The sequence below is a fragment of the Tympanuchus pallidicinctus genome, unplaced genomic scaffold (genome assembly GCF_026119805.1).
Source record: "Tympanuchus pallidicinctus isolate F22 unplaced genomic scaffold, pur_lepc_1.0 scaffold6, whole genome shotgun sequence".
In the NCBI taxonomy this organism is placed as follows: Eukaryota; Metazoa; Chordata; class Aves; order Galliformes; family Phasianidae; genus Tympanuchus; species Tympanuchus pallidicinctus.
Genome location: NW_026294780.1, coordinates 785,783 through 811,833, shown reverse-complemented (window position 1 = coordinate 811,833; position 26,051 = coordinate 785,783). Strand labels below are relative to the sequence as shown.

At 41.2% G+C, this 26,051-nt stretch overlaps 1 protein-coding gene across 3 annotated transcripts in view; it reads left to right on the top strand.

Moving 5' to 3' along the window:
* Nucleotides 1–8,575: 8,575 nt before the first annotated feature.
* The window catches only part of FRMPD4 (FERM and PDZ domain containing 4), a 298,756-nt gene continuing 281,280 nt past the window's right edge, over nt 8,576–26,051 (top strand). For all 3 annotated transcript variants that reach the window (XM_052664668.1, XM_052664667.1, XM_052664669.1), the window contains exon 1: nt 8,576–8,857. In XM_052664668.1, coding sequence (XP_052520628.1) covers nt 8,817–8,857 — 41 coding nt within the window. In that variant the 5' untranslated portion in view covers nt 8,576–8,816. The remainder of the gene's footprint in view (nt 8,858–26,051) is intronic.

The window sequence follows — 26,051 nt, the reverse complement described above, 5'->3', positions numbered from 1 at the left end:
CTATTGGAATACTGTAAACATATAGTAGTACTAGTCTCAACAGAGAAAAACAAGAAGCTGTTACCTGGACAACATTTCTATCTTCTTAAAACTGCTCTTAAAGCACTCAAGGGATTGATTTAAATCTGCAGCCACAGTGTATTTCAGAGAGAATGAAGTGTGCAGGTCCTTTCCTCACCTCCTCTTCCTTGCTGCCTCTCCACAAGACAAAAAATCTCATTTAGATCTGTTCCTTGCTGCATGAAGCAGCAAGCTTCTTGGCAGTTTCACTGGTATTTTTCTGGCTGCTAAGCTTCAAAATAGTTCTGAATCTCAGCCATTTTATAAGGCTGGCATTGATTTGAAAATACCAATGCCTGTAGTTTACATGGAATATGTCCTGATTTATTGGACCCTACTGTAAATCCATTCACCACTAACTACTGAGACTAAAGAGATAGGGCAGGCAGTGTGAACCTGTGCATTGATGTATGAACGTTTTTCCACCAGCCTCTTGGAAATTGTGCTAGGTTACTTTTTGAAAGAGCTAGAGGTATCTGGTAAGTATGTCACTGCTATTTCATGAAACAGAATCACTTTTAATTCCTTTCATTATTACATTTGGATGTAAAATGCTTCTCCTAAGATCTGGGTGCACTTCACAAAATTTAGATCAGAATTAGGCAACCATTTCTGTGACAACCCCCACACAGCACCAAAATAACTACTCTGAAAAGGAGTGATACGAGGCAGATGATTAAATGTCAGTGAATTCTAAAGACTGTTTTTACTAGGGAGCACAAAGAAAGTGATCTTGCATTGTGCTCTAAAATGTCTCTCCTCTGTAAGCTGATCTGTACAGACTGATGGTTCTTACACTGTGCATTGGCTCTTTGACTCTCATTTGACACTAGGTACCTACAGTTGCTTGTGTGATCAAAGGGCATGACCTAGGCTGCAGTCACTGCTGCTGGGGCTCGTGGTGTGAATGGCTTTCTCCTGGGAGTGCTCTGCAGGTGACCCTCCTGCTTTCAGCTTTAGGACTAGGAGTGCTGCAAAGGGGTAGGGTAAGACAAATCTGAGAAAGGGTATGGAGACAATGGGAGTCCTTCAGTTTCACTCAGACTGGAGCCTGGTAGCCAAAGAAGGAAATACAGATGTGAAATGTGTGTTGGCAATCTATTTTCATAATAATCTGGGCAGATTTTGTTTAGCAGAAGACATGACATAAGCACTTTCACCTGCAGATTGCTCAGCCATGTCACATGTCATCCACACTTGCTGATGGGCATTACAAATCTTATTTCCTAACCAAAAGCACTAGGCTCATACAGAGTATGGGGATTGCTATGGGGTTCAGGTCATGGCCTGAAACAGTGATTGAGTACCAGGTGAGAAGGTGTAGCTAATACAGTGTGCACAGATGCAAGCTATGTACCTGGGTTATTGGATGGAGGTGGATCCAAAGTCCACTCCTCCTTGCTCTCATTTAAGGGTTAGCAGCCAAGGGAGTAGGATCTCTATTTGGAGACTGCCTCTTTTTGGATTCTTTACCAACCTTTGGAAATGATAATCCACTTGTCTCTATATTATCTTCTGAACTATTTCTTGATGAATACCTTTACAAGTGTGCTTGTGTTCTGGTAGAAGATAATATCATTGCCTTCCCTTGCTCCACAAACACAGTAAATAGATAATTTCTTAATTGTGTTGTGTTTACAAAATGTTTCTGTTGGCTGTAGTGGATTTCTTGGAATTGCCTGCACTTTCCTAGGAACCATTCGTGAATTTTATGGCACATTGTCATCTCTTCCAGCTTTGAAGGTCCTATTGCTCTTTCTATATTCCCTCTTTCTATGGTAATTCTGCTCCAGTATTTACAGCTAAGCTACGTTAGGGCACTTACTTTCTGTTCTAGAAGCACTGCATAGCCTGATCAAAATGAAAATCCTCAGTGCTTCCTTCCAGTAGTCACTGAATAATCAGAAACGCCTTGAGCACGGAAGGCTCCTTATCACGTTACTCAGTATGCTGAACAAGTGACTACCTTGCTGTATTTTATTCTGCAGGCAGACTGGCAGCCTTGCTTCCACCTAGAAAAAGCAGCATTCCTAATGCAAGTCGCATAGTCTGCTTGACTGTACACACCTTGTATACACACCACTACACCAAAACCAAACACAGTCATTTCTGTTAGTGCTCTGGTCAGGAATAGAACCTGCAGTGCACTACAATGTGTCTCAGCTAAGAATAATTATCTTCTTTCTAAGACCCTGCACATTATAGGCCTAGATTTATTGAATGTGCTATGAAGATCAGAAGGACACATTTTAGTGGATAAAATATGGTGTGTGTGATCTTTAAAGAGATAGGCTGAAATCTTCAGAAGTATGTGCTAAAGTTTGGCTCCTTAGATATTCAGGCAGTTTTGTATAAGCTGCTTGGGTTTTAGGAGAAACTGGCAATTTCTTGTTCATTTGTGAATGTTAGTATTGCTGACAAGTAGGACACCTATCTGCAAGTGCCTAAATATGGACTGAGAAAACTAGGTTTTGGCACCCAGATATGAACGCTGCGTCTGTGAAGTTCCTATTCATTGTGATTTTTTTTTTAATCTCTGAATGTAAACTATCTTGCTCCTATGAAACTGCCATTCCCCCTCCTCCCCCCTTTGACTCAGATGGTTGCAGATATTTCCCAGGAAACCCACGCATAACAAAGGTTTACAACATTTCTCAGAGTTTTGTGCTCATACCCTATTCTGGCTGAGAAAACAATCAAATATTTTAAGTTTGTATATTGACAAGCTGGCCAATTTATAAGCCATAGTTGAAAACATATTTGTGGTACTGGGAATAAAAATGATTAAAATGCATTTATGAGGATTTTAAGCTTCAGACTATAAACAAAAATAACTTTCCCCACACCTGCCTTTCCCATGTAACTGCCTTTTCCTTTCATTTCAAATGCAGAATTGCAATTGATGCAAAATAGAACATGCATCTGATTTTTCACACTGGCCATACACTTAATCATTTTTATCACAACTGAATAACAGAATGGAAAGAAAACTTCCCTGTTTGACCTGATTTTCAATGTTCCAATGATTTTAAAATTCCTACTTTTATCATTTTCCCTAAAGTTGCCACAGAATTTTCAGTCTGCACACTATTTTGGTTAAAGTATAAAAAAAAAAACAACTATTGGCAGATTCCAGATTTGCCTTGAGACAGGGTGGGTGAGATTTTACACTTCCCTCAATTTTCCTTTATTGTGAATATCTTCAAGCGTGTGCATTTGCATTTTACATTTCTATTTTACTGATTCATCTTCATATATTTTCTTACGATTTCTGAAATCACATTTATTTAAACAACACTTAAACACATGCTTTGCAGTTTTCAAGTTATATGTTAGTCTGAGGAATGCCATGAATAGGGCTTATCTTATATGCATGTGTTAGAGATGTTCCTGAGTTGATCCTTTTGTCATTGAAAGAGCCACTGTGGATAACTCTGCTCTTTTCATATTCTGCTTTGAATATTTCATAGTACCCATTATGAACAGATCAATCTTTTTGTTTTAATTTTATGAGGATCAGTTTATTTTAAAAGAAATAATGCACTGTTATTGCTTTCTTCACTGAAGCAGAACACGTTACTGTCTTTGTGTTGCCTTAGGTTCTGCCTCTTATCTTGATATCATCTGTGGATGACAACATCTAAAAACAATTAAGTATCATGTTTAAAGTTCTGTAAGAGTTTTTCATTTGTGATAGCAACCAGTAGCATTGTTAACTATCTTTTCAATGAACTTGTCTGGATATGTTTGATTATGTGCATATGGCTTCAGCAGAATTGTTGTCCCAGTTCTAAGATTTGCACCTGTTTTGTTCCAAGCCTGAAGTATCCTTTAGGCTTTTGGATTTATTCATTCTTAACTAAAACAAGCTAGAAAATCCTGTCTGCTTTTATATCACTTTTCAACCATCTATGATTTAACTTTGCATTTGTATGTGGCATGTCATATCTGCCTCACTAAATCATATGACAACATCAAAAACATGTAGTGTTTAAAGAACTGCATGGGTCAATAAAAAATAAACATCTGCTTGATAAATCTCTATTCAGTGAAGGTGAAAAAGTGATGTGTGTATAGATTTGAGGTGAGCAGAGGGATTTCTCAATAGCACATAAATGTGGACAGAAAATCTGTAAGCATTACTATATTTCATAGGGATTTGTAAATGTACAGTAATCGCTAGACTAAAGAAATGGATTCTAGAAAAGATGCAGGCTTTGAAGATTCAAGGCTGAAAAAGGAATTTAATGGTTTAAAATACAACTAGCCCAAGAGTACTGCAGAACAGGACATGACAAAGTCATAAACAGCTAGCACTCCAAATAACCTGACTACAATGCCAAAAAGATTGCTTTCTTCAAACTTTCCGATCACCAGCTACACATTAACAACCCATTACTCAACAGATTTTATCATCATGCTCTTCTACACGTATACAACATCTGGATATGAGCAATACCATGAAGAACTGCAGAAACACAATTGAACCTTCAGCTGTTATCTCAGGAGGTAGAAAGTCATTCCAACTTAAAGAATTGAAGCCCTTCATAGGGTTGAAATGCAGCACGGTTAAGTATCTTTTTATGATTTCAAATCATGAAAAAAATCTTGACCAGCCTTAGAGGAAAAAAACCTACAGAATTAAGTGGGTAACTTAAGTGAAAGGAAAGAACTTGTAAGATCTCCAGAATTACTAAAAAAAAAAGAGACTTCAGCCATCTCCACAGGTTTCATAAAAATGTTTGGAATAGAATTGTACCTGGTTTCATTTAAATTATCTACAATCACAGAATACGTATCCTGTAAATAACAGAACAGATATTATTGGTGCAGCTGCAGGGCTGAACGTTTGTGCAGTGTAATCCCTAGGAAAGCATTCAAAGCATATTCTTCTGGTGAGCATTCAGTGTCTCAGAAGGAAAAATCCTAAAACCTGTGAGCATGTAAAGAAATGTATGTTCATGCCATTTATAAAGATAGTTACGTTCTTTCTTCATAGCAGTTGCTGTACAACAAAAGCAACTCGGGTTGTTAAAAAAGTTTAATCCTTAGAGTAATTTAATAGGTCTTCAGTTATTAGTAAGTTAAGATCACATAACATTCCCACGTTCGTTGCATATGTCTGATATTTCCTTCAGAATAAGCGGCAATGAGGAAAAGACTTCTGTGGAAAAGCATAATATGCAGATGTGACATGCTTTATGAAATTAAGGCTTTCTCTGGCCTACCATCTACAGCAGGATAGTTATGATTACACAAAACATTAGTATTAGGTGTCCTTATTAAATTAGTTTGGGCAAAAACAATAAAATTATAATAGTACATAGTAACAAAACATCCTCAAAAGGAGGTATTTACTGTTCTGTTCTAAAAAAAAAGCCAGCTAAGATTTCAGCCAGGAATTGATGTCAGAATCTTGGTTTAAGATTAGGAATTTCATGTTCAATTATGGTTTGTTATTGAGATACTAAATACATGTTGTTTTTCTGTCTTTGGCTGTCTGCTCTCATTCAGCATTTACATGTACCTTTGTCACCTTCAAATGTTTTTTTTTTATCTCACATAACTGCAGTCATTGAGAAGACAAGCCTTTAGTCAAAGATAGGCATCTAGGGTGCCTCTCATTGGAGCTGACAGAGAAAATAATGCACCTGCACAAAGCAATTTAAGTCTCTTTTTCTAGAAGGAGATGCATAGGAGTGATAGGTTCCTGTCCACCATAAGTATAAGGTATGACTCACTAGTGTTGGATCCCTCAATTTAAGAAGTTACTGAGAAGAATCCCATAGTAGAAACTTAAAGTGCATGTGCAAGAGTTGGGTCTCCTTGTGAGTTCACTGTTGTCTTCTTGACTATCTTGTTGATACTTCTACAAATGAAAATATAATCCCAGAACATGATATCAGTGTACAGATGAAGGCTCCAAAGCCAATCCAAACTATGTATATTTACTCATGAAATAGAGACCTCCAGGTTGCAAATTTTATCCTTTTCCTGCAGCTGAGATGTAGTTTCATTTCCTTTTGCTGTGATGCTGGTATCCAAAAAGCCATGAATGCACGCTGCCTCCTTCTCCATGTTGAGTTCCTGCATAACAAAGCTCCAAAATGCTGTCAGTATTTAGCAGAGGTGGAAAAAAACATGCTCATTCAGCTTGTCTTATCAGGCCTGCACATCTTGGAATTATATGTCTCATGATACTGCTCTTAATGGACACCCAGAATGTCAGCTATCCAAAAGTGCCTCCACAGCCATTCTAGAAAAGTTCTACTGTTGCAATAGCTTCTGCCTCGGAAAAGAAAAATATAGAAATGGTTATTAACTTAGCAATATTTCATCCAACTCTTTGGGATGAAAAAGAAAGATAATTTCTCTTAAATTTTAATGACTTACCATAAAGATCTATCATTTTGGGTACATACCCTATGCTTACCAGATGGACATATCCATAAACAGCAATCTTTTCAGCTTTTTATCTTAATTTTGCTAGGCTTAGCTCTTTCAGCCTCTTCTCATAAGACAGACTCATCATTACCTTTAAGTCTCTTTTAGCATTCTTCTGCACCTGCTTTCCTTTGTTCTCAAATTCACTGCTTGAAGGAGCTGAATATGGCATTTCTGATCAGCTTTCTGCTTTTCCATGCATCTTTACATCCTAAGACCACATTTGCTTTCTCACCAACAGACCTGGAAACCACAGAAGTTCTAGAGACCACTTAACTCCTCCTTCATTTCTCTGGCTCTCACCATTGTGCTTTAAGTCACCTACATGGGAGAAATATTGGCACATCAGCTACTCAGGAGTGGAGCCTTGTTTGATTCACGACATACGTGCTTAATTGTATATATATGGTATATAAGCTACAGTTGGCTTTGTAAGATCTTGGCCTGTCTCCTTGGTCTCTAAATAAATGACAGTTTTTATAAATAAACCAGTTTCTAACCAGATGAGACTGTTATCCTCACAACTTTTACCAATCAACACAGCAATGTGAATGACAGCACAGGTTCTTCGCTTTAAAAAAAAACACAACTGTGGCATAAGAATAAATATACATAATTCCATGTCAGAACCACCTAAATATTTTAATGTAGTAATGTGAAATACTTCATAAGGCATTTCTGAATAATCCCAAGCCATTTGGGCCTATGATAGGCCAGTGAGTGTTGTGCAGCTGGTGGCTCAATGTTCTCTCAGAGTAAACAGATGATCAATCATCCTCTCTTATTATTGTTTCAAAGAATAGTTTGAGACTCAATTCACAGTGAGTGTTCGTACTGCCTGTTCTTTTTGCTCTACTATCAATACAAGTTTTAATATTTTTTAAAAAAATGCATTGTTTTTCACCTGGCTGCTAGAGCCTACTTGTTTGGCTTTCTGCTCATGTCTGGGGTTGTGGGACAGCACAGGCGTAGGTCCACAAAAGAGAAAGAAATAATGTACAGGCAGGAAGCAAAGGGCTCATCAACCTATTTAGCAAAGACACAAATAAAAAGACTGAACTGGTAGAAAATACATTCCCATGCATTCTGCTGTAGAACTGCATGAAGATAAGTTTGAATTTCACCGCCTTCCTATCCTGCTCACTCAAAGGAAGCTCATGGAAAGCTAAGTAACTCAAGAGCCTATTTGTATACAGGGCAAAAGCAAAAAGCAGTGTGTCTGCATTGCTCATGCATCAGGACATACAATTCATCTGCAAAATGTAAGGTGAAGGCTGCTTACGCTGCTGTGAATTGGCCTAGACGTGTTTCTGGCAGGACCAGGAGGATTTTCTGCTGTAGAAAACCTGCTTTTGCAGGAGGCTGGACCAAGTGATCTCCAGAGGTCCCTTCCAACTCCTACTGTCCTGTGATTCTGTGACTCCAGATCTCTTTAGAGACAGAGGTCGGTCACAGGCTGCTCACTGCCTCCCACAGTGGGAGTGTGCCCTGCTGCCGGTCAGTGCCCATCCTTGATACACAGCGCAGAGGGCCACTGGGACCTTCCCCACTATGGAGGGAAGCACAGAATGGTGTGGTCACTCAGGGAGGATCACCGGGGCAAAGAGTTGTCTGCTTTCCACAGTTTCTGCTTTTGGAGGAGCACTCCCAGCTGCAGTCTTCTTGCCAGGCGCTTTCCCTCGAGTGCAGAGAAGCCTTCTCCCATACCCCAAGGCCGCTCGTCCACTCTCCATCAGGCGTGCAACCTGGCCTCAAGGGAAGCGAGGGTGCCCACAATGCCGGGGAGTTCCGCGTGCAGCGAGGCCCCGAAGCCCGGCCGGCTCCCACGGCTGCAGCACCGCCTCCAGCAGCAGCCAGCGGGCGGCGCTCGCCCGGGCCGCGGCCGCCTGCGCCCTCCGCTCCCCCATGGGAGCGGCGCGAGGAGAAACTCCCTCTTCCCCACCCTCCGCTCTCCTCGTGAGCCGCGACACAGAAGCGGCGGGGGCCCGGGCTGATGGCGACCCTTCGGCCACGCAGCCCCAGTGTCTTGAGTTAGAAGGGAGGGGGCCGGACAGGCGGGGAGCGAGGGGGCGGAGGAGGAGGAGGAGGAGGAGGAGGAGGGTTGATCGCGGCTGAACGCCGCTCCTGCGAGATGCTGCAAGCCCAGCTCCCCGCCGGAGGGGGGTAGCAGCCTCTGCCGCCGCCGGCTGCTGCCTGTGCGAGGGCTGTTGCCGCTGCTGGACGCAACCTTCTCCCGACATGGAGCTGCCGCCGCCGCTACTGGAGTGAGCGAGTGAGCAAGTGAACGACGGGCGGAGCAGCCGGCCGCATGGATGGATGTGTTTAGCTTTGTGAAGCTTGGGAAGCTCTCCGGGTAGGTGTCCGTACCGGGGGGCGGGAGGGCAAAGGGCTGCCGGTGAGGGGTGCCCAACTTCCCCGGCAGAGGGGCGAAGGGGCAGCTCGGGCGGGGCGCCTGCCGGGACCGCTCCGCGCGGGACGGGTCATTGCCCTCCGCGGGCAGGAGGGAGAGAGCGGTGCCCGCCCGGGAGCGCCGCCGTGAAAGGGCGGCCGGAACTGTTGGGAACGCGGAAAGCGGCGGTGGGAGCCGGCGGCGGGGGTAGGGGGGCGAGCCCGGGGGAAAGGGGCAGCGCCTGGCCAAGGGGTGGGCAGGGAGGGACGGGGCGCGCCGTGCCGTTCTGTGCTGTGCCCTCCCGGCTCGCCTGGCCACAACTCTGCGCTGAGCGCGGCTCCGGGCGCGCCGGCTCCTCCACGGCGATATTTTTAGAGAAGCGGTGAAATCATCGGCAGATGATGAGCGCTGCCTCTTCTTGCACGGTGTATGCCGGGGCGCGAGTGAACCCCTGCGCGCAGGGCATGTGCTTCCCGCTGCTGCTTGGTGAGGGCATACGTGTGCTCTCGAATGGATCTTCATTGAGCGGCCTCGGAGTTGCGGTCTGTGTCTGTACTGTTGCGCTGGCAGCGAGTTGCCAGGCCCCAAGCTGCGCAGAGGGGTGAAGGAGCGCAGCCCCATTAGCCCGTTCCTCTGTACTGGAGGTGGCCCTCCTCAGTAACGGGAAACCACGCTTCGCCTGGAGACGCGGTATGAAAGTGCTCGAGCTGTGGGATTTTTGCAAGGTTTTGGTGTGGATAATCTTCCTAAAGGATTTAGCTTTGATCGCGGTAACCAGGAGTGCTCTGAATTCTTATGATTTTGTGTTGGTACACCATAGTTACCACGGCCCTTGCTGTTTGTGAGGCGCAGAATGAAAGCGGGTGTTATGCAAAAGGAAGGGCCTTGCTGAGGAAAGGCAAGGCTGCCGCTTGCTCTGGTGCCGCTCAGGTGGGAGAGTGTCACAGTGATGGATGGTCCTTAAAGACAAATACTGCGTGGCTGGAAGTCACTGGATGCCACAGGTACAAAGAGTGCTGTTATTCCCCAATTCCCTCCACTGCGCCTCGCTGTGATTACAGCTCTGTACTTGGCCCTGCTGGGGCAGAGCAGCTGTTCTCATTCAAGCACATCATCGTCTCACCCCGCTCCGAGCGATGTGACATGAGGTGGAGGCTGGAACACTGGCATCCTGCATGGCATTCTTCGTCCGTTCTCCCAGACCGCCAGAGCTGTAACTACAGTGCAAACTTGAAGGAAAAATTACGTGAGAACAGACAAGGAGCAGGGCATGTAGCGTGGTATTTATTTCTAGGTAATTGAATTGCTCGATCTCTTGTATTTGTTGGTAAGTGGTATTTTAGAGAAGCTCGAGGATCTTCATGTCTCAGAGTTGTCGTGCTTGAGTTAAGTCAGAGGGAAAGGAAGGGATATGCTGCTTGGAGATGTTACAAAGCCAGCTACCTGGCAGTTTTTGTACACATGGTAGGATTTGATCTTTGTTGGTGTACAAAGGCTGTAGCTTTCTGCATGCCTGAAGGCACCGACACTGCCAACACTGAGGTTTGTGTTTAAGTAATTATGGGAAGATCATGGCATTTCTCCAGAAGGACCTGAAAGTTCTTCTGAAATGAAACCATGGGTTTCAAAGCTTGTGTCCAGCTTTGTTGGAATTGAGCATAGGAAGCACTCGGGATTAAGTTTGCTTGTAGATCAGAGTAAATCATTTCTGTACCAAGCTACTCTTTTCATTTCTAATTTTCTGGTTGTTAAACAACCTAATAGTTTACACAGGACTTTATTTTACTTGCAGTTTCCTAGGTAACAGCTAGTTATCTGTTCCAGTTTCACAAGAGCTTTGTGGAGCAAGTGAACTTCAATGTAAACCCTGTTTGTAATCCCTTGGTGTGTCCATGTTGAAAGCTCTCCCTCAGCTGTTGGAAAGGCCTTTCTGGAAGAAAGCTCTCATACAACAAACAGTATTTTACTAAGAGGGCGATCTTTAGACAGAATACCTACAGAAAGTTGTTTCAGACCTGGTTTGTACTGAATGTTTTCAAGACTTTCAGTCTTCTTTCTGTTCTGCTGTGCATTCAGATGTTCTCATTTGAGGTTGCAAGTCAATTCTTAGTGTTGAGACCAGTGGCCTTGATTCTGCAGGCAGTGGCACGGGCAAGCCTGTTATTCATGGCTACTGCAAGGGGATACTTCTTAATGCTGTAGTGTAATTGTATTACACGGTGAGAATTTTAATTTTTCCTTGATCACTTTGTGCATTAGAGCTCTTATCTAGAATAATTCTGAGATGGAGCAGGAACTCTTAAATAGTGCCTGCCAGATAGAAAATTTGACATTGCATTAGTTTGTTGTGTTTTAATTATCTGTGCAGTTTTCTGCCTGCTACCTGTGGTCTTTTAGAGACTCTCACTTCTGCAGCTCCTTCAGCACTCATCCACAGTTGCTGTGGGGGGATGTGTGCATAATTTTGAAAATGGAGGTGGGCAGAAATGTAAGGGAGCCAAACTGGTTTTGTGATGGACGTAATCTTCAGTGGGCAGCAGGTTATATGTGTATGCTTCTAGAAGGTCGGGGGTTTCCCTTGTTATTTCCTTGCCTTCATGGATCCGTCACGTTGTATAACATGCATCTAATAAAGATGTTCATGGCGAGGCTTCTACTGATTTGTAAAAATTGAAGATGTCCATCATGGCATTGAAAACAAAAGTATTGTTTAGAAATACTTATTGCACTTTTGTTAGCATTTCTTCTCTCCCTTCCCCTTTTCAGAAATTCGTAGAATGGCTTAGGTTGGAAGAGATCTTAAAGGTCATTGAGCTCCAAGCACCCTGCTGTAGACAGGAAGCTTGGTTTTGAAGATTCTTGCGTAGAATTCTCCACTGGTCTAGTGAATATTTGGTAATAATTGTTTTGGTATAAATTTTGTGGGGCCATTTTGTGGAAAAAGTTGTAACAATCTGCTCTTCTAATGAATATCCACATATAGAAAATGATTGCCTGGTCTTAATGGATCACATGTAGCTGTACAAGGCAGGTGAATATTTTTGTAGTGTGGGCTGCATGAATATGTCTGGTGCAGTAGCATCTGTAATTCAGAAAGGAGGATTAGTAGGATAGATAAAGTGCACACAAAAATTGCTGGATTAGGTTGGATCAGGAGTCTGCCTTGCCCAGTGTTCTCTCTTAATTGCTTTTAGCAGTTGCTTGGGGGGAAGCAGTAAAAAGAGTATAAATATGGAGTGATAATTTAAAAAAAAAAAATTTTTTTTTTTAGTGCAGGTATGAGGAGTGAAGGAATGCTGCTGCCCTGCCCAATGTGAATGGGAACGTTTTCAGACCTAGTTAAACCTGGCAAAGGGCACAGTGTCAAGCATCAAGTCTATATGGGACAGATGAACCGTGAAACAATAGGTTGGAACAGTGAAAAGGCACTGGCAAAAGTTTAAAGCCTGTATTCGTGGAACATATATTTAGTTAGAAAATCAGCAGTAGCTCTTCTGGTGATTCACAGAGATTCAGTTTCAGAACTTTCACAGCTAGACATAAAACTTGTATGCATTTATCTGGATACCACCATCATGAGTGGAGATGGTGACCCCCCAGACTGGGGATGTCCTTAACAGTAATGCCAATTTGTGATGTGTGATAGGTAAATTTAGCATAACTGGATCTCAAGTTTTGCATTACTGTCGTTATTGTTGGGTTGCTTCAATTTATTCCGTAAAAACTGGCTGTGAGCAGCCATATTCCTACCGTGCTCCACGGGATCAGCTTAACAACAGAGCAACCCTAAACTTGTGCGAGGGCTTTTCAGTGAGCACCCAAATACCACTTCTTTCCTGCGAGGTGGAAGTCGGAATCCCTCACAAGGGTGTTTTTCATTGAGGTGGGTAAATATTATTTTCATTTTTTTTGCTCATGTCTTTGTGTAGCTAGCCATTCCTAACCAGGTAGATTGAGAAGACAGCAAGTCAAACACTTGTGCTTTTGGGTCTTCACTGCTTATAAAAGTGAGACAAGTCTATACAAATTCCAAGTCTCAGTCTTACATTTTTTTATCTAGTTTTGTAGCCTCTGCAGTCCTGCTCTCACCTCCTGTTCTCAACAGGCCTCCTGTCTTTAGCTGTTTTATCAAGCTGGGGTGAAAGGTCTGCTCCTAAAAATCCACGAAGCCAGAAGGTGTGTTTGTAGGCTGTGGGTGTGACGCCCAGCTTTTATGGGGAACAAGATTGCTTAGCTCTGTGGTCTAGTTGTTTGTATGTGGCCAAGAACAGATATGTTTTCCAGGTTTTAGATTCCCAGATTAGTCTATAATATTAGAAGATTTCAGGGTGTCTGTCTTCAGTTTGTCAGTATATTGTCTTTCTTTGCTTCCTTATTTAGTGCTAGTTTGCTGTGGTGTTTATAAAATCACCTTAAGGGTGACACACTTATAAGTATACATAAGTTACTGAAGTGATATTGTGTACTATTATTGGAATGCTTTTATCAATGCTCTTTGGAATGGCAGTATCATAGCTCGCAAGTTACTTTCAGTATTTACAAAAGAATGTGTCAGTAAGAAAGCCTGTGATTATCTTTTTTTATGTTCAAAGAAGGTAATTTAATCCTAAAAAGGATTTTATTATATTGGATGATAATTCAAATAACCATGAATTCATTTCACCTTTCTTTCCATGCTTCATTTAGTGAAACATTTGTCTATTTATATTAATATAAAAGCTTTGCCTTATATTTTATTATTCATCCATTTTGTTAGCTGACACATAATAAAGATATGTGCTTTAGAGTCTATGGTGTTAGTAATATTCTGTGGTATAACAGCTTCAGCAGTTTAGAGATTTATTAAAAACACTCCTTATGTTATGGACTGCTGTAAACTTGTCAAGTTGCCAGTGAATGATGATGCAACTCTTCTAAATATGTAAGTTCTCTAAATACTGTTTGCTTAGATACAGTGCTTAAAGGATGTGACATGAAGCAACCTTATTTCTTGAAGTATTTGAGAAAGAAAATATTGGAAACCCAAAGCCCACAGGTAGTATTTTTATTCCTCTTCTTTCCCTAATAATTATTGAGGAGGATGGAATGAAAACTTGGAAGTGCTCTGATTTAAGAACAGTCATAGCATTTGTAGTATAGTTTTTGAGATTTTTGTTCTGTGGTGTCAAGCCCTTAGTGACAAGGTTGAAACAGGAATGTGGGGATAGTTTCTTTCATAATCATAACCAGTTCTAATGTTTTGGTATGTGTGCTAAGCCAATCTGATCACTGATGTTCTCATATGGTTTAAAAAGTACGGAATCGCAGAGTGGTTTGAATTGGATGACCTTTAAGGTGCCTTCCATTTCCAACCCCCCTGCCCAGGGCTGCTCCCCACCAGCTCACGCTGCCCAAGGCCCCATTCAACCTGCTTTTGAATGCCTTTAGGAATGGGGCACCCGCAGCTTCTCTGGGCAGCTGTGCCAGCACCTCACCTCCGTTATTGTGGAATACTTTTTTCTTATATCCAATCTAAATCTCCCCTCTTTTACTTTGAAACCGTTTCCCTTTGTTCTGTCATCACAGTCCCTGCTGAAGAGTCTGTCCCCTTCTTTCTGGTAGCCTGTCCTTAGATACTCGAAGACTATGCAGATCTCCCCAGAGCCTTTTCTTCCCCTGGCTCAACAGCCCCAACCCTCTCAGCCTGTCCTCGCAGGTGAAGCGCTCCATCCCTTGGATCATTTTTGCGGCCCTCCTCTGGATGGCTCCAACAGCTCCATGTCTTTCCTGTACTGAGGACTACCCATCTGGACACGGTACTCCAGGAGAGGCCTCACCAGCACACAGTATGGAGGGGCAGGATCACCTCCCTCACCCTGCTGGTCTTGCTTCTTTTGATGCAGCCCAGAATATGGTTGGCTTTCTGGACTGTGAGGGCACACTCCTTGCTCATGTCCAGCTTCTCATCCACCAGTATCCCCAGGTTTTTTTGGCAGGACTGCACTCAGTCCCTTTGTCCTTCAACTTGTCCTGGTAGTAGGGGCTGCTGTGACCCAGGTGCAAGACCTTGCACTTGGCTTTGTTGAATCTCATGAAATCCTCCCTGATTTTTACAAACCTCCTTATTTTGTTGTCAATCTGCAAGATTGATGTGGGAAATTCCAGTTAAATTGAAGGAAGAAATGTAAAATGAGGGTATCTTTCCATATTTTATAACGTTCTAGGTCATTATGGAAATCCAGCAAGCTGTTTGTAGAAAATACAAACTGCTACCTGAAATAACAAGAGGATAATATATGTTCTTAGCTCTGCTGGCAATATGGCAGAGAAGGGGTCTTTTGCTATTCTTGACAGCATTTTCATGTTATGTCAGTGTATCGCAGCTGGGTAGCTGACTGATGGGATGAATTAAATCATGCTGGAGCTAACAACCTCTTAAAAAACAAACCATTGTCTGGGAAGGATGCAAAAAATTGAATGTGAGGAAGGGAAAAGTGATTTTGGTTCCCAGTGTCAAGATGCTCAAGCATCTCTCTTAAAAGAGATGAGACCAACCAGATGTAGATGAAATTACTCATTTTCAAAACTTCAGGTGCTTACAAGATATCAGAGTTTAAAATACTAGAGAGACATACCTTGAATAAGAGGGACTTCTGATAATATGAAACTCTACTTAAAGCTGCATTGTATAATCATGACTAATCATAATTAAAGTTTTCTGACGTTCCTTGGAGATGTTTTTGAATTCAAAAGATTGTGCAGGTTTTGAAGGTACGTTATATGGAGACTTCAAAAGGAATCTGTGAGACTCTGTTTCTGATAATTATCCCATTGACTTGAAATGATGCAAATAACAGTACCAACAGTATAAATTTTAATAATTAATTGCATGCTCAAATCTTAGTGAATTAAGCAATGCCTAAAATTTGTTTGTGTATGAAAATACATTGGAACTGGAAAAGTAAAGTACTCCAGGACCTAAAACTGCCTCCTACCTGAATCAGGATCTAGCTTGTTAGAAATCTCTACCCGTATTCCTTTAGTGTCGAGTCAATAAAAATAACATTTCATAACAAAACATTTCATAATTGTTGAATAACAATTCAACAAAGAATTTTGGGGAAAAAAAGTTCTAAATGAGAGAGAGCATTCTGAAGGCGTGGTGGAGGGTGATGCAAAGGTCTGTCCTATTAAATAATCTTTTGCTGGTGATTGGAATAGGAGAGAGATGTGATTAAAAGCTGATGAGTATCTTCTTAGAAAAGTCCTTTGTGAGATTTATTGCTTGGACAAAAATAACTTCCCTTGATGATAAGGAAAATGGTTGCTGATTGACTTGGCTGTTTTTACAACTGTTTTAAGACATTGTCTTTATATTAAATTCTTGATTTTCTTCTTCAATTTTATTATTAAGATCAGGGGCTACAGCACAAGATTTCATTTTAATTATTGAGAAGTTAGGGGAATTGCCAGGTATTTTTTTTTTTTAGTTTAGGGAGTTTGAAAAGATGATATCTTACAGGATTTTGGCAATCATTTGTAAAAAGGAGATTTATACAGAGGAGAAAAGAGATGGTGAAGAGAGGATATATTTGTATGCCAAAGTTTTGAGACTGAATCCTTTTCTGATCTTCTCATTCTCAGTAGCTTTTCAGGTTCTGATTGAACATTTTGAAACGTTAAAGGAAAAAAACCTTGAGTGACTGGAATTAGGGCCTTTTTAAAAAAAGATATCAATAAATACAGTACGTATGTATGTATTTGTTGATGGAAACTGCTTGGTGATCTTCATTAACAGCCCGAAGAAGCCAAGGAAGTTTCTCCAGTGTTCTTCAGAATTTGGTTTTGTGTATGTACTTTTTGTATTGGTGGGTTTTTGGTCTTTAGGGGGGATGGAGAGGTGGACTGGATTTTGTCCTTTTACTGTTTGTTTTTTTATCTTGAATTTTGATTCGGTTGCTCTAGATTTGGCAATACTTGTATTTTAGGGAGGAAACTGCCCACCGTACTGTGGCTGTAAATGTTTCTTGAAGCACTAGTGGTTGCACCAACAATCAAGAATTAGGCATGTGTTACATGAGGTGTGTTATTTCACTTGAACTCCTTGTTTGACTGAAGTACAGCAGGAGAGAACTGAGGAGAAATCTGGAAGTGGTCTGTATGTACAAAATTGCTAGTGCCACAATGTGCCATAGCCACCTGAAGGCCTGAACTATGGCGATGACTTAGACCTACTGTAAATTACACTATTACAAGCTTGGCTTTCTTGAAGCATCCATATTACAACATGGAAGACAAGAGAAAGGAGGTGGCAGTTGCACCGAAGCCCAAATGGTGCTGAAGTTCAGATTTGTCTTTATTTCTTGCCTTTATTAGCCCAAGAAATTACTGTCTTTGATGCCTCATCTACTTTAGCAAGATGGGGCTGTTTGCTCAGCAGCTCAGTGTGTAGCAGGTTGCTGCAGCTTCAGCTGTTCCAACTTTGGAAGAGGTGAGTGTCACTAGTTTGGAGCTTGCAGTGTGACTAATCAAGTCCAAGTGCAGTTGATGTATCAACATTCACGCAGAAGTGTTTTGACTGGGGTTAAGTTATTGAGCAAAGTCATGCTTCAAAAGTATTTGCATTTATTTATTTATTTATTTTTAATGGACTGAGAACCTCAGATGATCTTAATTCAAACATTCGTTTTTATCTCTGAATATGTACATGTGTTTTTTTTTTTTTTTTTTTTTTTTTTTTTTTTACCTAGGAGAAAGAAGCAGACAGATTTCTCATTAAGTTGGCTACCTGCCTAGGTTTTCTGTTTGCATTCTGCACTGTATGCTGCCTGCAATGTTTACAAGGGGTGCATTTTCTTTTGCCAGGGCAGAGTCAAGAGGGATGGAGAAGAACTGCACATGGGGAATGTTCTGTACTTCATGACTCCACTCTGAGGGCAGGGTGAATAGGGGCTGGAGTGTGTAATAGGGGAGGAGTGCCAGAGGACAGAAGACGGAACAAACTGAAGAAAGAAAGTTAATGATTGCTGCATTGAAAGAGTGCTTATTTGTTGTGAGTGTATTGAAGTAATTGTTCCAGGCTGGCTGATCTTTATACGAAGATGAACTTGCATTGTTGTCTACGTAGGAGTTTATTTGCTCCATAATGCTGCCTGAATTAATTGGTGTGTTGTAATCTCTGTGACTGCTCTGGGGGAAGAAAAGAAAGATTTTGCTTCAGCATTACAGCAGAAAACCTTTTTTTTTCCTTTCCTTTGATTCATCACTTCTTAGATCTAGTGTTATCTGGGGGATATAAGTGACTCGAAAGGTGAAATAAGGAGGTTCCTGTTTTCCTGTGCTCTGGCTACATCCAGGCACTGATGATAAAGGTATTCTTTCTCAGGGTGAGCCTCAGCCCTTTTGCTGTGGGATTGCTGCAGATTGACTATTTTTTTCCCCCCAACTGCAGATAACTTTACTGCAAAATTTATAGTAATTGGAGAATGTGCTTTATTGTGGCTTAAAAAAAAACCCCAAACAAATAACCAAAAACATACACAAAAGAAGAAAATCAATCCGAAGCCCTGAAAACCAGAAAGCATATGGAGGAGCTGTGAATGTGGGGAAGTTAGGAGTAGGTTCAGGCACTTTCAAGGGCTGCAGGAGTGCACTTCCTTTGTGTGGTTAACCTGGCCTAACAACCAGTGCAGGGAGGCCTTATGAGACTGTGAGGGCTGATCTCTTCTGTCTCACGTGGTTTTCCCTTCTCTTGTCTTATTCCCTGTAATCTTTAGATGAATCTTATACCATGGTGAGCTGCTTGAGGGAGTAAAGCCAGCAGAACACTGGTTTTGGTATGTTTCTTTTCCTGCTGGTGTTTAAACTGGACTGGAGGAAGTGATTGGAGGAGCACGGTGGCAGGAAGGGAAACAAAGCAGGGCTTTTCTGGTGAGCTCTTCTGCGTTATCAGTTGGTTATGTGAGAGCTTTGGTATGGTGGTAGGGGCTGCTGCAGGAGGTTATGGAGAAAAAGACTCCCATTCTAGTTGCCTGTGGGGAGGCTGGGTGAGAACCTCTCATCTGAGAGGCTTTGGGGAGAGGCAGGCAACCTGAGGAGATGAGTGGGATGGGAAGAGGCTGCTTCAGCTCCTCTGAAGTTCAGCAGATCTTTCCTGGTTCCTTTGGCTTTCCTCTTTACCTCTCCTGCCTTTGGAGACTGTTAGGCAGCCTCTGAGTAATGTGGTTTTTCCTGGACACCTTCAAAACCAAGTACTCTCAAGATGCTAAATGTGGCTTTTAAGCACCTTGCACATCCTAATGTACCTAGGAAGGATTGTGGGCTTCCTTAGCGCTGCGAACTGTTTTAATAAGCAGGAGGGCAAAGCAGTTATCTGAGGTGTTAATTCGTGTATTATAGGAGATGAACTGTCCAGGACAAATTACAGACGTTGTTTAGTTCAATAATTTATTTATTTTTCACCAACAAGCATGTATTTGTTCATATCAGTAAGCTTATGGTTATATGCTTTTCATATAAAAAAGTGTACAAGTTTTCCTTGTTCTGGAAGCTGTCTGATGAGCTGTCTGATTTTCAAATGCTCTGTTTCTGAACTGAGAAAGGACATTACTTAGATAAAATACTGTGCTGTGTCTCTGATGCTTTTGAAACCACAAAAAACTAGTGGGAGAGTATTAGTGGCCTGTTCTTCAAACGCTCTTTATTTTTAAACTGGAAATCAGAGTTTTACAGAACGTATTAATTAGCCTGAATTTTTAACTCAACTTCAGACGCTGTGTTTCTTTCTTTTTTAATGCAAAGAGAAGTATACTTCAAGGAGTTTATATGCTGCAAATTTTCGGTTCCTGCCATTCCTTCTGTCATTCCTTATACATATATGGCGCTTCATCAGCACTTATCTACTGCTGAGATGCTTTGTGATATTTATTTACCAATTTGTATTTACAGCACTGAAAATATGAGTGAGAGAAGGTGGTGGTATCAGTGTATCCAGATTACTAACATTACTTTGTAAGTAATTCTTAAAATATGAGCAGTAGAACAAGTACTTCCAATATCTTTCTTTTATGTTCATTCTCTGTTGCTAGATGTCAAGTATATTGCTTTTTTTTTAACCAGAAATGAAATTTTTTTTTCCAAAGCAAAATAGTAAATTGTTTATTTTTTTCCTCTTGATGCTCTTAGCAGGCATTAAGGTATAGTGTCAGGTCTTGTTGAAATGGGAACTTGTGCAAAGGCAGTGGAAATGATGATCTGAAAAACTGACAGATTCTGTGTCCCTGCAAGTTGTTTCCATGCTTGCCCTAATTGGGATAAAGGCATCTATTGTGTCTGGGTATTCTTAATACCTGTAGTGATAGTTGTTAAATGTGTTTAGGGGCAGTCTGCTTTGTAAAGCCTATGAGAGGAACTCATTTTCTAGAAGTTAGTGCAAGGTTCATCCTTTATCCCAACAAAAGTACTCTGTGTTGATGGCAGAATGCACTGCTGTTGATCTGCTTTTGGTTTTGTTGTCTAGAGTACAGCTTGACCTCACACTGTTCTGTGGCCTTGAAGCAAAGAGACAAGTGCATGCTTGTGAAATTACTTTCATTTATGTTCATTAGCCATTACTGTTGGAGTTAACACTATTTTCTTATGTTATGTTCTGCTTCTCAAAAAGAGAAATTGTGTTCTCACATTAAATGTTTAAAATGTTTATTTCACAGGACAAGATAAAGCAGCATTAGTTTAATTTTTCAAATGGTTCATGGTTTGGTGCTGCAATGAACAGCATTACCTATCTCACTGTGCATTAGCTCAAAAATGGCTGAAATTGATTTCAGCTGCTTAAAATATGACAAGATCAACATGTGTTTACCAAGCTGCAGTGATAGCAGCTGACATTTATTCTCTCCAGTGTTTAAAATATTCTTTCTCCAGCACTAAATGTGGTGGAAAGCAGGGAACAGTTTGTCTCTGATCCTCTCTGGTATAGTTTGCTGCTTTGTATCCTCCTCCCCAGTTGGTTTTCCATTGAAACATCTTTCTTGTGCTAGATCCCTCTTTTCATTATGAATACTCAGTGCCAACTTGCAGGTTGTTGGAGGAGGAAACTTCACTTGTTTTCATTTGATCTCTGCATAAGTTTGGTAAATAAGGACAGCATTGGCTGCTTTATATTTCAAATACAGTCATTTTGTTGTCTCTTCACTTCTACGCTTTTGACTCTGTGCAGTGTGATACCAACTCTTATCATTAAGTTGTTAATTTTTTTTTTCTTTTTGCTAAACTGTATGAACGTTGCATAGGCTAAACAACCCTGTGTACAGTGTTTCTTCACTCACTAAGAAAATGACAGTGCAACTTCAATCCCAGCCAAAACATCCTTTTCAGTAAGACCTGTTGGATTCATCTGGTAGGACCTGCATGTCTCAGATATCGGTTGTTTTTGCATAGTTAACCACATGTGGCCCCAGCTACCTACAGTGGTGGAATCAAGGAAGCTCCTGGGGCACAGAGCTGCAGTAGCTCACGTAACTACGTTTAGCACCTCAGGTTGACTGAGGGGAGGAAATGTGCTACATAGTTTTGGGTCAGCTTCCCGTGCTAATGGAGCACTTCTAAATGCAACAGTTCTCAGGCTTGGCAAATTCTTCATCTGGCATGTAAAATTTGCATTACATTTGCAAATGACATGATTTGCTCTCCAGGATGGCAAGCGTAGTTTAACTACTGATTTGGATAATTTGCTGAATAATGAGTATTAATTATGACAAAGTAGTTGAGTGTAAGGGTGTAGGAGTCTGTAAATGTGCTGATGCACATGCCCATACTTAATGTATATCACCTACAAAATATATAGCAAAGACTCTTTGAAATGTAGCAGTCATTTGAGAGGCAGCGTCCACGTCTTTCTGTTCACGTGTTAGACTTTCATAACTCATGTCTGTTGTTTTGAAGTCTGTAGTTTCAGAATAGAAAAAAGGATACTACTTTATCTCTATGGTAAGGTTTAATATGTCGTGACTTGTTTAGCATTTTTTGATGTTTATCAACACGTACAGAAAATACAAATGCTCTAACAGTGATAAGTGGCCAAATGAGTGGAAATCTTATTTATGCAGTTATCAGGCACTGACCTTTTCTCAGCTTGCTTTTGAGATTGGATCACAGAATTCTGATGTAAACTATATAAGGGAATGGTTCTTCCAAAGGAAGCCACTAGTTAAATCATAGAATCAAAGAATCACAAGGTTGGAAAGGACCTACAAGATCATCTAGTCCAATCTTCCTCCCATTACCACTGCTACCACAAGCCTTTACACCGTATCTCGCAGCTCCTCATCCAGACGCCTCTTGAACACTGCCAGGAACGGTGACTCCACCACCTCCCTTGGCAGGCCATTCCAGTGCCTGACCACTCTCTGAGAGAAATAGTTCTTCCTTATGTCTAATCTAAACCTCCTGTTGTACAACGTGTGGCCATTTCCTCAGGTCCTGTCTCTTGCCTGTGATAAGAGGCCAAACCCCTCCTTATCACAACCTCCTTTCAGGAAGTTGTAGAGTGCAATGACGTCTCTTCTGAGCCTCCTCTTCTCCACGCTAACTAATCCCAGCTCCCTCAGCCACTCCTCATAAGATTTGTGCTCCAGACCCCTCACCAGTTTTGTTGCCCTTCTCTGGACGTGCTCCAGGGCCTCAATGTCTTTCTTGTAGTGAGGGGCCCAAAATTGAACACAATACTCAAGGTGTGATCTCACCAGTGCTGAGTACATTGGGATGATCACCTCCCTGCTCCTGCTGGCCACACTATTTCTAATGGAGTCCAGAATGGCATTGGCCCTCTTGGCCACCTGGGTACACTGTCGGCTCATGTTCAGCCAAGCATCAGCCAGCACCCCCAGATCCCTTTCCTCTTTGCAATCATCCAGCCACTCGTCCCCAAGCCTATAATGCTGCATGGGGTTGTTGTGGCCAAAGTGCAGGACCTGGCACTTGGCTTTGTTGAACCCATCCCATTCACTTCAGCTCAGTGATCCAGCTTATCTAGATCCCTCTGAAGGGCCTCCCTACCCTCAGCAAATCGACACCACCTCCCAGCTTGGTGTCATCTGCAAACTTACTGAGGGTTCTGAGTACCTTGCTGTGTATTTCTTTTGATGGCCTGCTTACTGGAGGAAAAATAACTGAAGACAATTTGTTTTATTTTCCTTTTAGATCTTTTAGTTGGTTTGTCATGATTATCTGTAAACTAACAGATATTGACTTCTAAACAATAATGCCAAATCATGAGCAGTTTTGAAAATGAATGCCACCTTTGGTGTTACATTACTACAATTAGGTATTGGATGTTATTTAAGGATGTTCTCCAGAAAACATTATTCCCATTTGGAATTGTTTTAAAATACAGCTTTCTGGTTTATTTATATTTAAAAATACTTATTCACACTAAAATTAAAAAACAAAAACAAACAAACTAAAAAAAACCACAACTTTTTTACTCTTAGTTTTAAAACCTGTCTGCTGTCCTGTGTCCCTGTAGTGATTCTGATTGATTGCAGAGGCACTTGGTTGTGACAGAAGAGTGGATCACCTGCAGTCTGCTCAGCTTGCTTCTAGATTTAGCCAGAAGTCTGCTCCTTAGGATGGGAGCAGCACCAACATCGTCAACTGCCTCTTAATTTTTTTTCCCCAGTTTCATCTTAAGCAGATAAAGATGGCTGCAGGAATGTTTATGCTGAGAACGTTTAGTGTGACATTTCTACTAATAATTTGGAAGGGATGCTTCAAACTGTTTGTGTGTGTTCTTAACCGTTTGCAGAAAAAACTTGTGTTTTTTTCTGAATGTGGAGAAAACCTGGCAGCATTTAATTCACTGTTCCCTTCGACCAGTGTGGACTTACCAGTATTTTTTAGGAATTATTTTGTGTTTTTCTGTGTAATAAGAAATTAACATCCATGAAGATGTCCATTCATAATTGGAATGTTATGCTTAGTTTTGGGTACTTTTTTTTTTTTTTTTTTTTTTTTTGTAAGAATCAGAGAATAAAAACTACAGGAGAGGAAAAGCTTCTATATTGTGATGAATTCCAAAATTTGGGAACTGGTTAAAAGAAGGGGACTTTCTTGAAGATGTACATGTAGCAGAAGTACTAAGTCATGGCCTGAAGCAGTGATTGAGCACCTGGTGGGAAGGCAGGGCCAACCCAAGGGAGCTCAGGTGCATGCAGTGTACCTGAGTGACTGGAGAGATTGGAGCCAGGATCCACCCCTTCCCAGACCTCATTTAAGGGTTGGCAGTGAAGGCAATAGTATCTTGCTGGAGATCCCTGTGTACCTGAGGCCTTCTGAAGATTCCTTCCTTCCTTCCTTCCTTCCTTCCTTCCTTCCTTCCTTCCTTCCTTCCTTCCTTCCTTTCTTTCTTTCTGTGCATAACTGGTGCTCTCTTGCTGCAACCTAGTACCTTGCTTCTCTGCTATCGTTGCTGTGCTTTCCACTGTGTTACAGCATTACAGTGCAAAACTAAATTTTGGAGTAAGGTAAAATGGAAGTTCCCTTCCCCCCCTATTCCCTCAAAAAAAAAAAAAAAAAAAAAAAAAAAAAAAAAAAAAGATTTTTTTTTTTATGACAGTACATCCAATGAAAATGAACTTTTATTCAGTATTTATACTCTTTGTAAGTCTTTGGTACCATCGAGAGCCAGATTTTCTGGATTTTTAGAGTCTGATATACAATATAGTGTATTAGATTAGTTCAACTTCTAGTTGATTAAATTAGGCAAAAAAATGTTGAAAGATCAGTCTACTACAAATCTCAGCCATGATTGGCTATAGTATGAACATGTAGATGAGGAAAATCTTTTAAAACTATTTGCTGTGTTAGTGATTACTGTATTTGGGCCCATAATATATTACTGCAAAGAAAATACAAACCTTACGGTATTCGTAAGCATAGTTGGGATAAGACTTCTCATCAATTTTTTACATACTGTAGGGCATAATACTTAATTGAAACTGTAATGGAGCAAGGTTTACAGTCTCTAGCAATCTATATGTATATATATATATATTGGTGATAAGGAAAATAGAATTTATCTCATTTTTTATTATTTCAGAATAATGCAGTTGAAGTATTGAGAATCTGAAAGATCTGCTGTTGCTGATGGTAAATGACATTATGATTTGCGTTTAGATTTCTCTGGGATTTTTTTTAATTTTGTAGTTTAAATATTTGTTTATCTGTAAGAGCTGCAGAAAAATTCAGAACACATGGAGGCAGAGAGATAAGCCACCCACCGAGGGCTGTCCCTACATTTGCTATGTGGTATGTCAAAGAGAGCTAGTGCTTGGTGGTTTCACGTATGTTAACTTGCCATGTATGTGAGCTTGTAAGCACCATTTCTGTACTTGTGTGTCTATAAGCCATATAGAACCACTTACATTTGAACAAATGTCTTTAGAAAGTAGAATAGCTGAGTAACTCGGATTCTAAAATGTTAGTGACCTCTTAAGCTTCACAAGTGTCAAGTAACTTTGTTCTCACAGAAAATATCTTTAAATAATTCCTGATGTTATTAAATGTTCCAGACAAGTTCATGTTGGCTGACGCAGAATACCAGATGTCTCTGATGAGCAGATCTGGGAAGCAGTTTGGCTTTAGCTAGTAGAAAGCATCATTAGGAACAATAGCATTTGAGAATTTTTGTCCTTCTTTGGATTTGTGTTTCATATCCCCTTTGGATGTGTGAACCAGCAGCTGTTCCTGAGTACCAGGCATTGGGATGTTCCAGGGAGAAAGAGCGAGTGCAAATACAGGAATGAAAAATGGAGCTGTAAAGAATGTAATGGCCAACTGTTAAGCAGTCCTAATTGGTAGGGATGCCTGCCTTGGGAAAGTGGGCCTTCTGCTTCCACTCTCTTTTCCGGAGTAGCTGTGGTTTTTATTCTCTCACAGTCGTGCAGGCAGTTTGGGGATTGGAGACTGTGTTAGGGCTCCCTACTGCCAGTGCTCCCCATAACTGGTGGCTTTTTGCAGTTTCCCTCCACCACTGCCATTAATAAACAAATTGTGCTCTTGGCAGAGGTGCCTAAATGCTGTTTTGCTCTCTCTACCTTATCCTTTGTCTTTGGTCTACTTCCAGTTTGTAGCGTGTGTCTCATACATTTCAAAGAAAAGCACAGGTTATTTTACTCGCGCT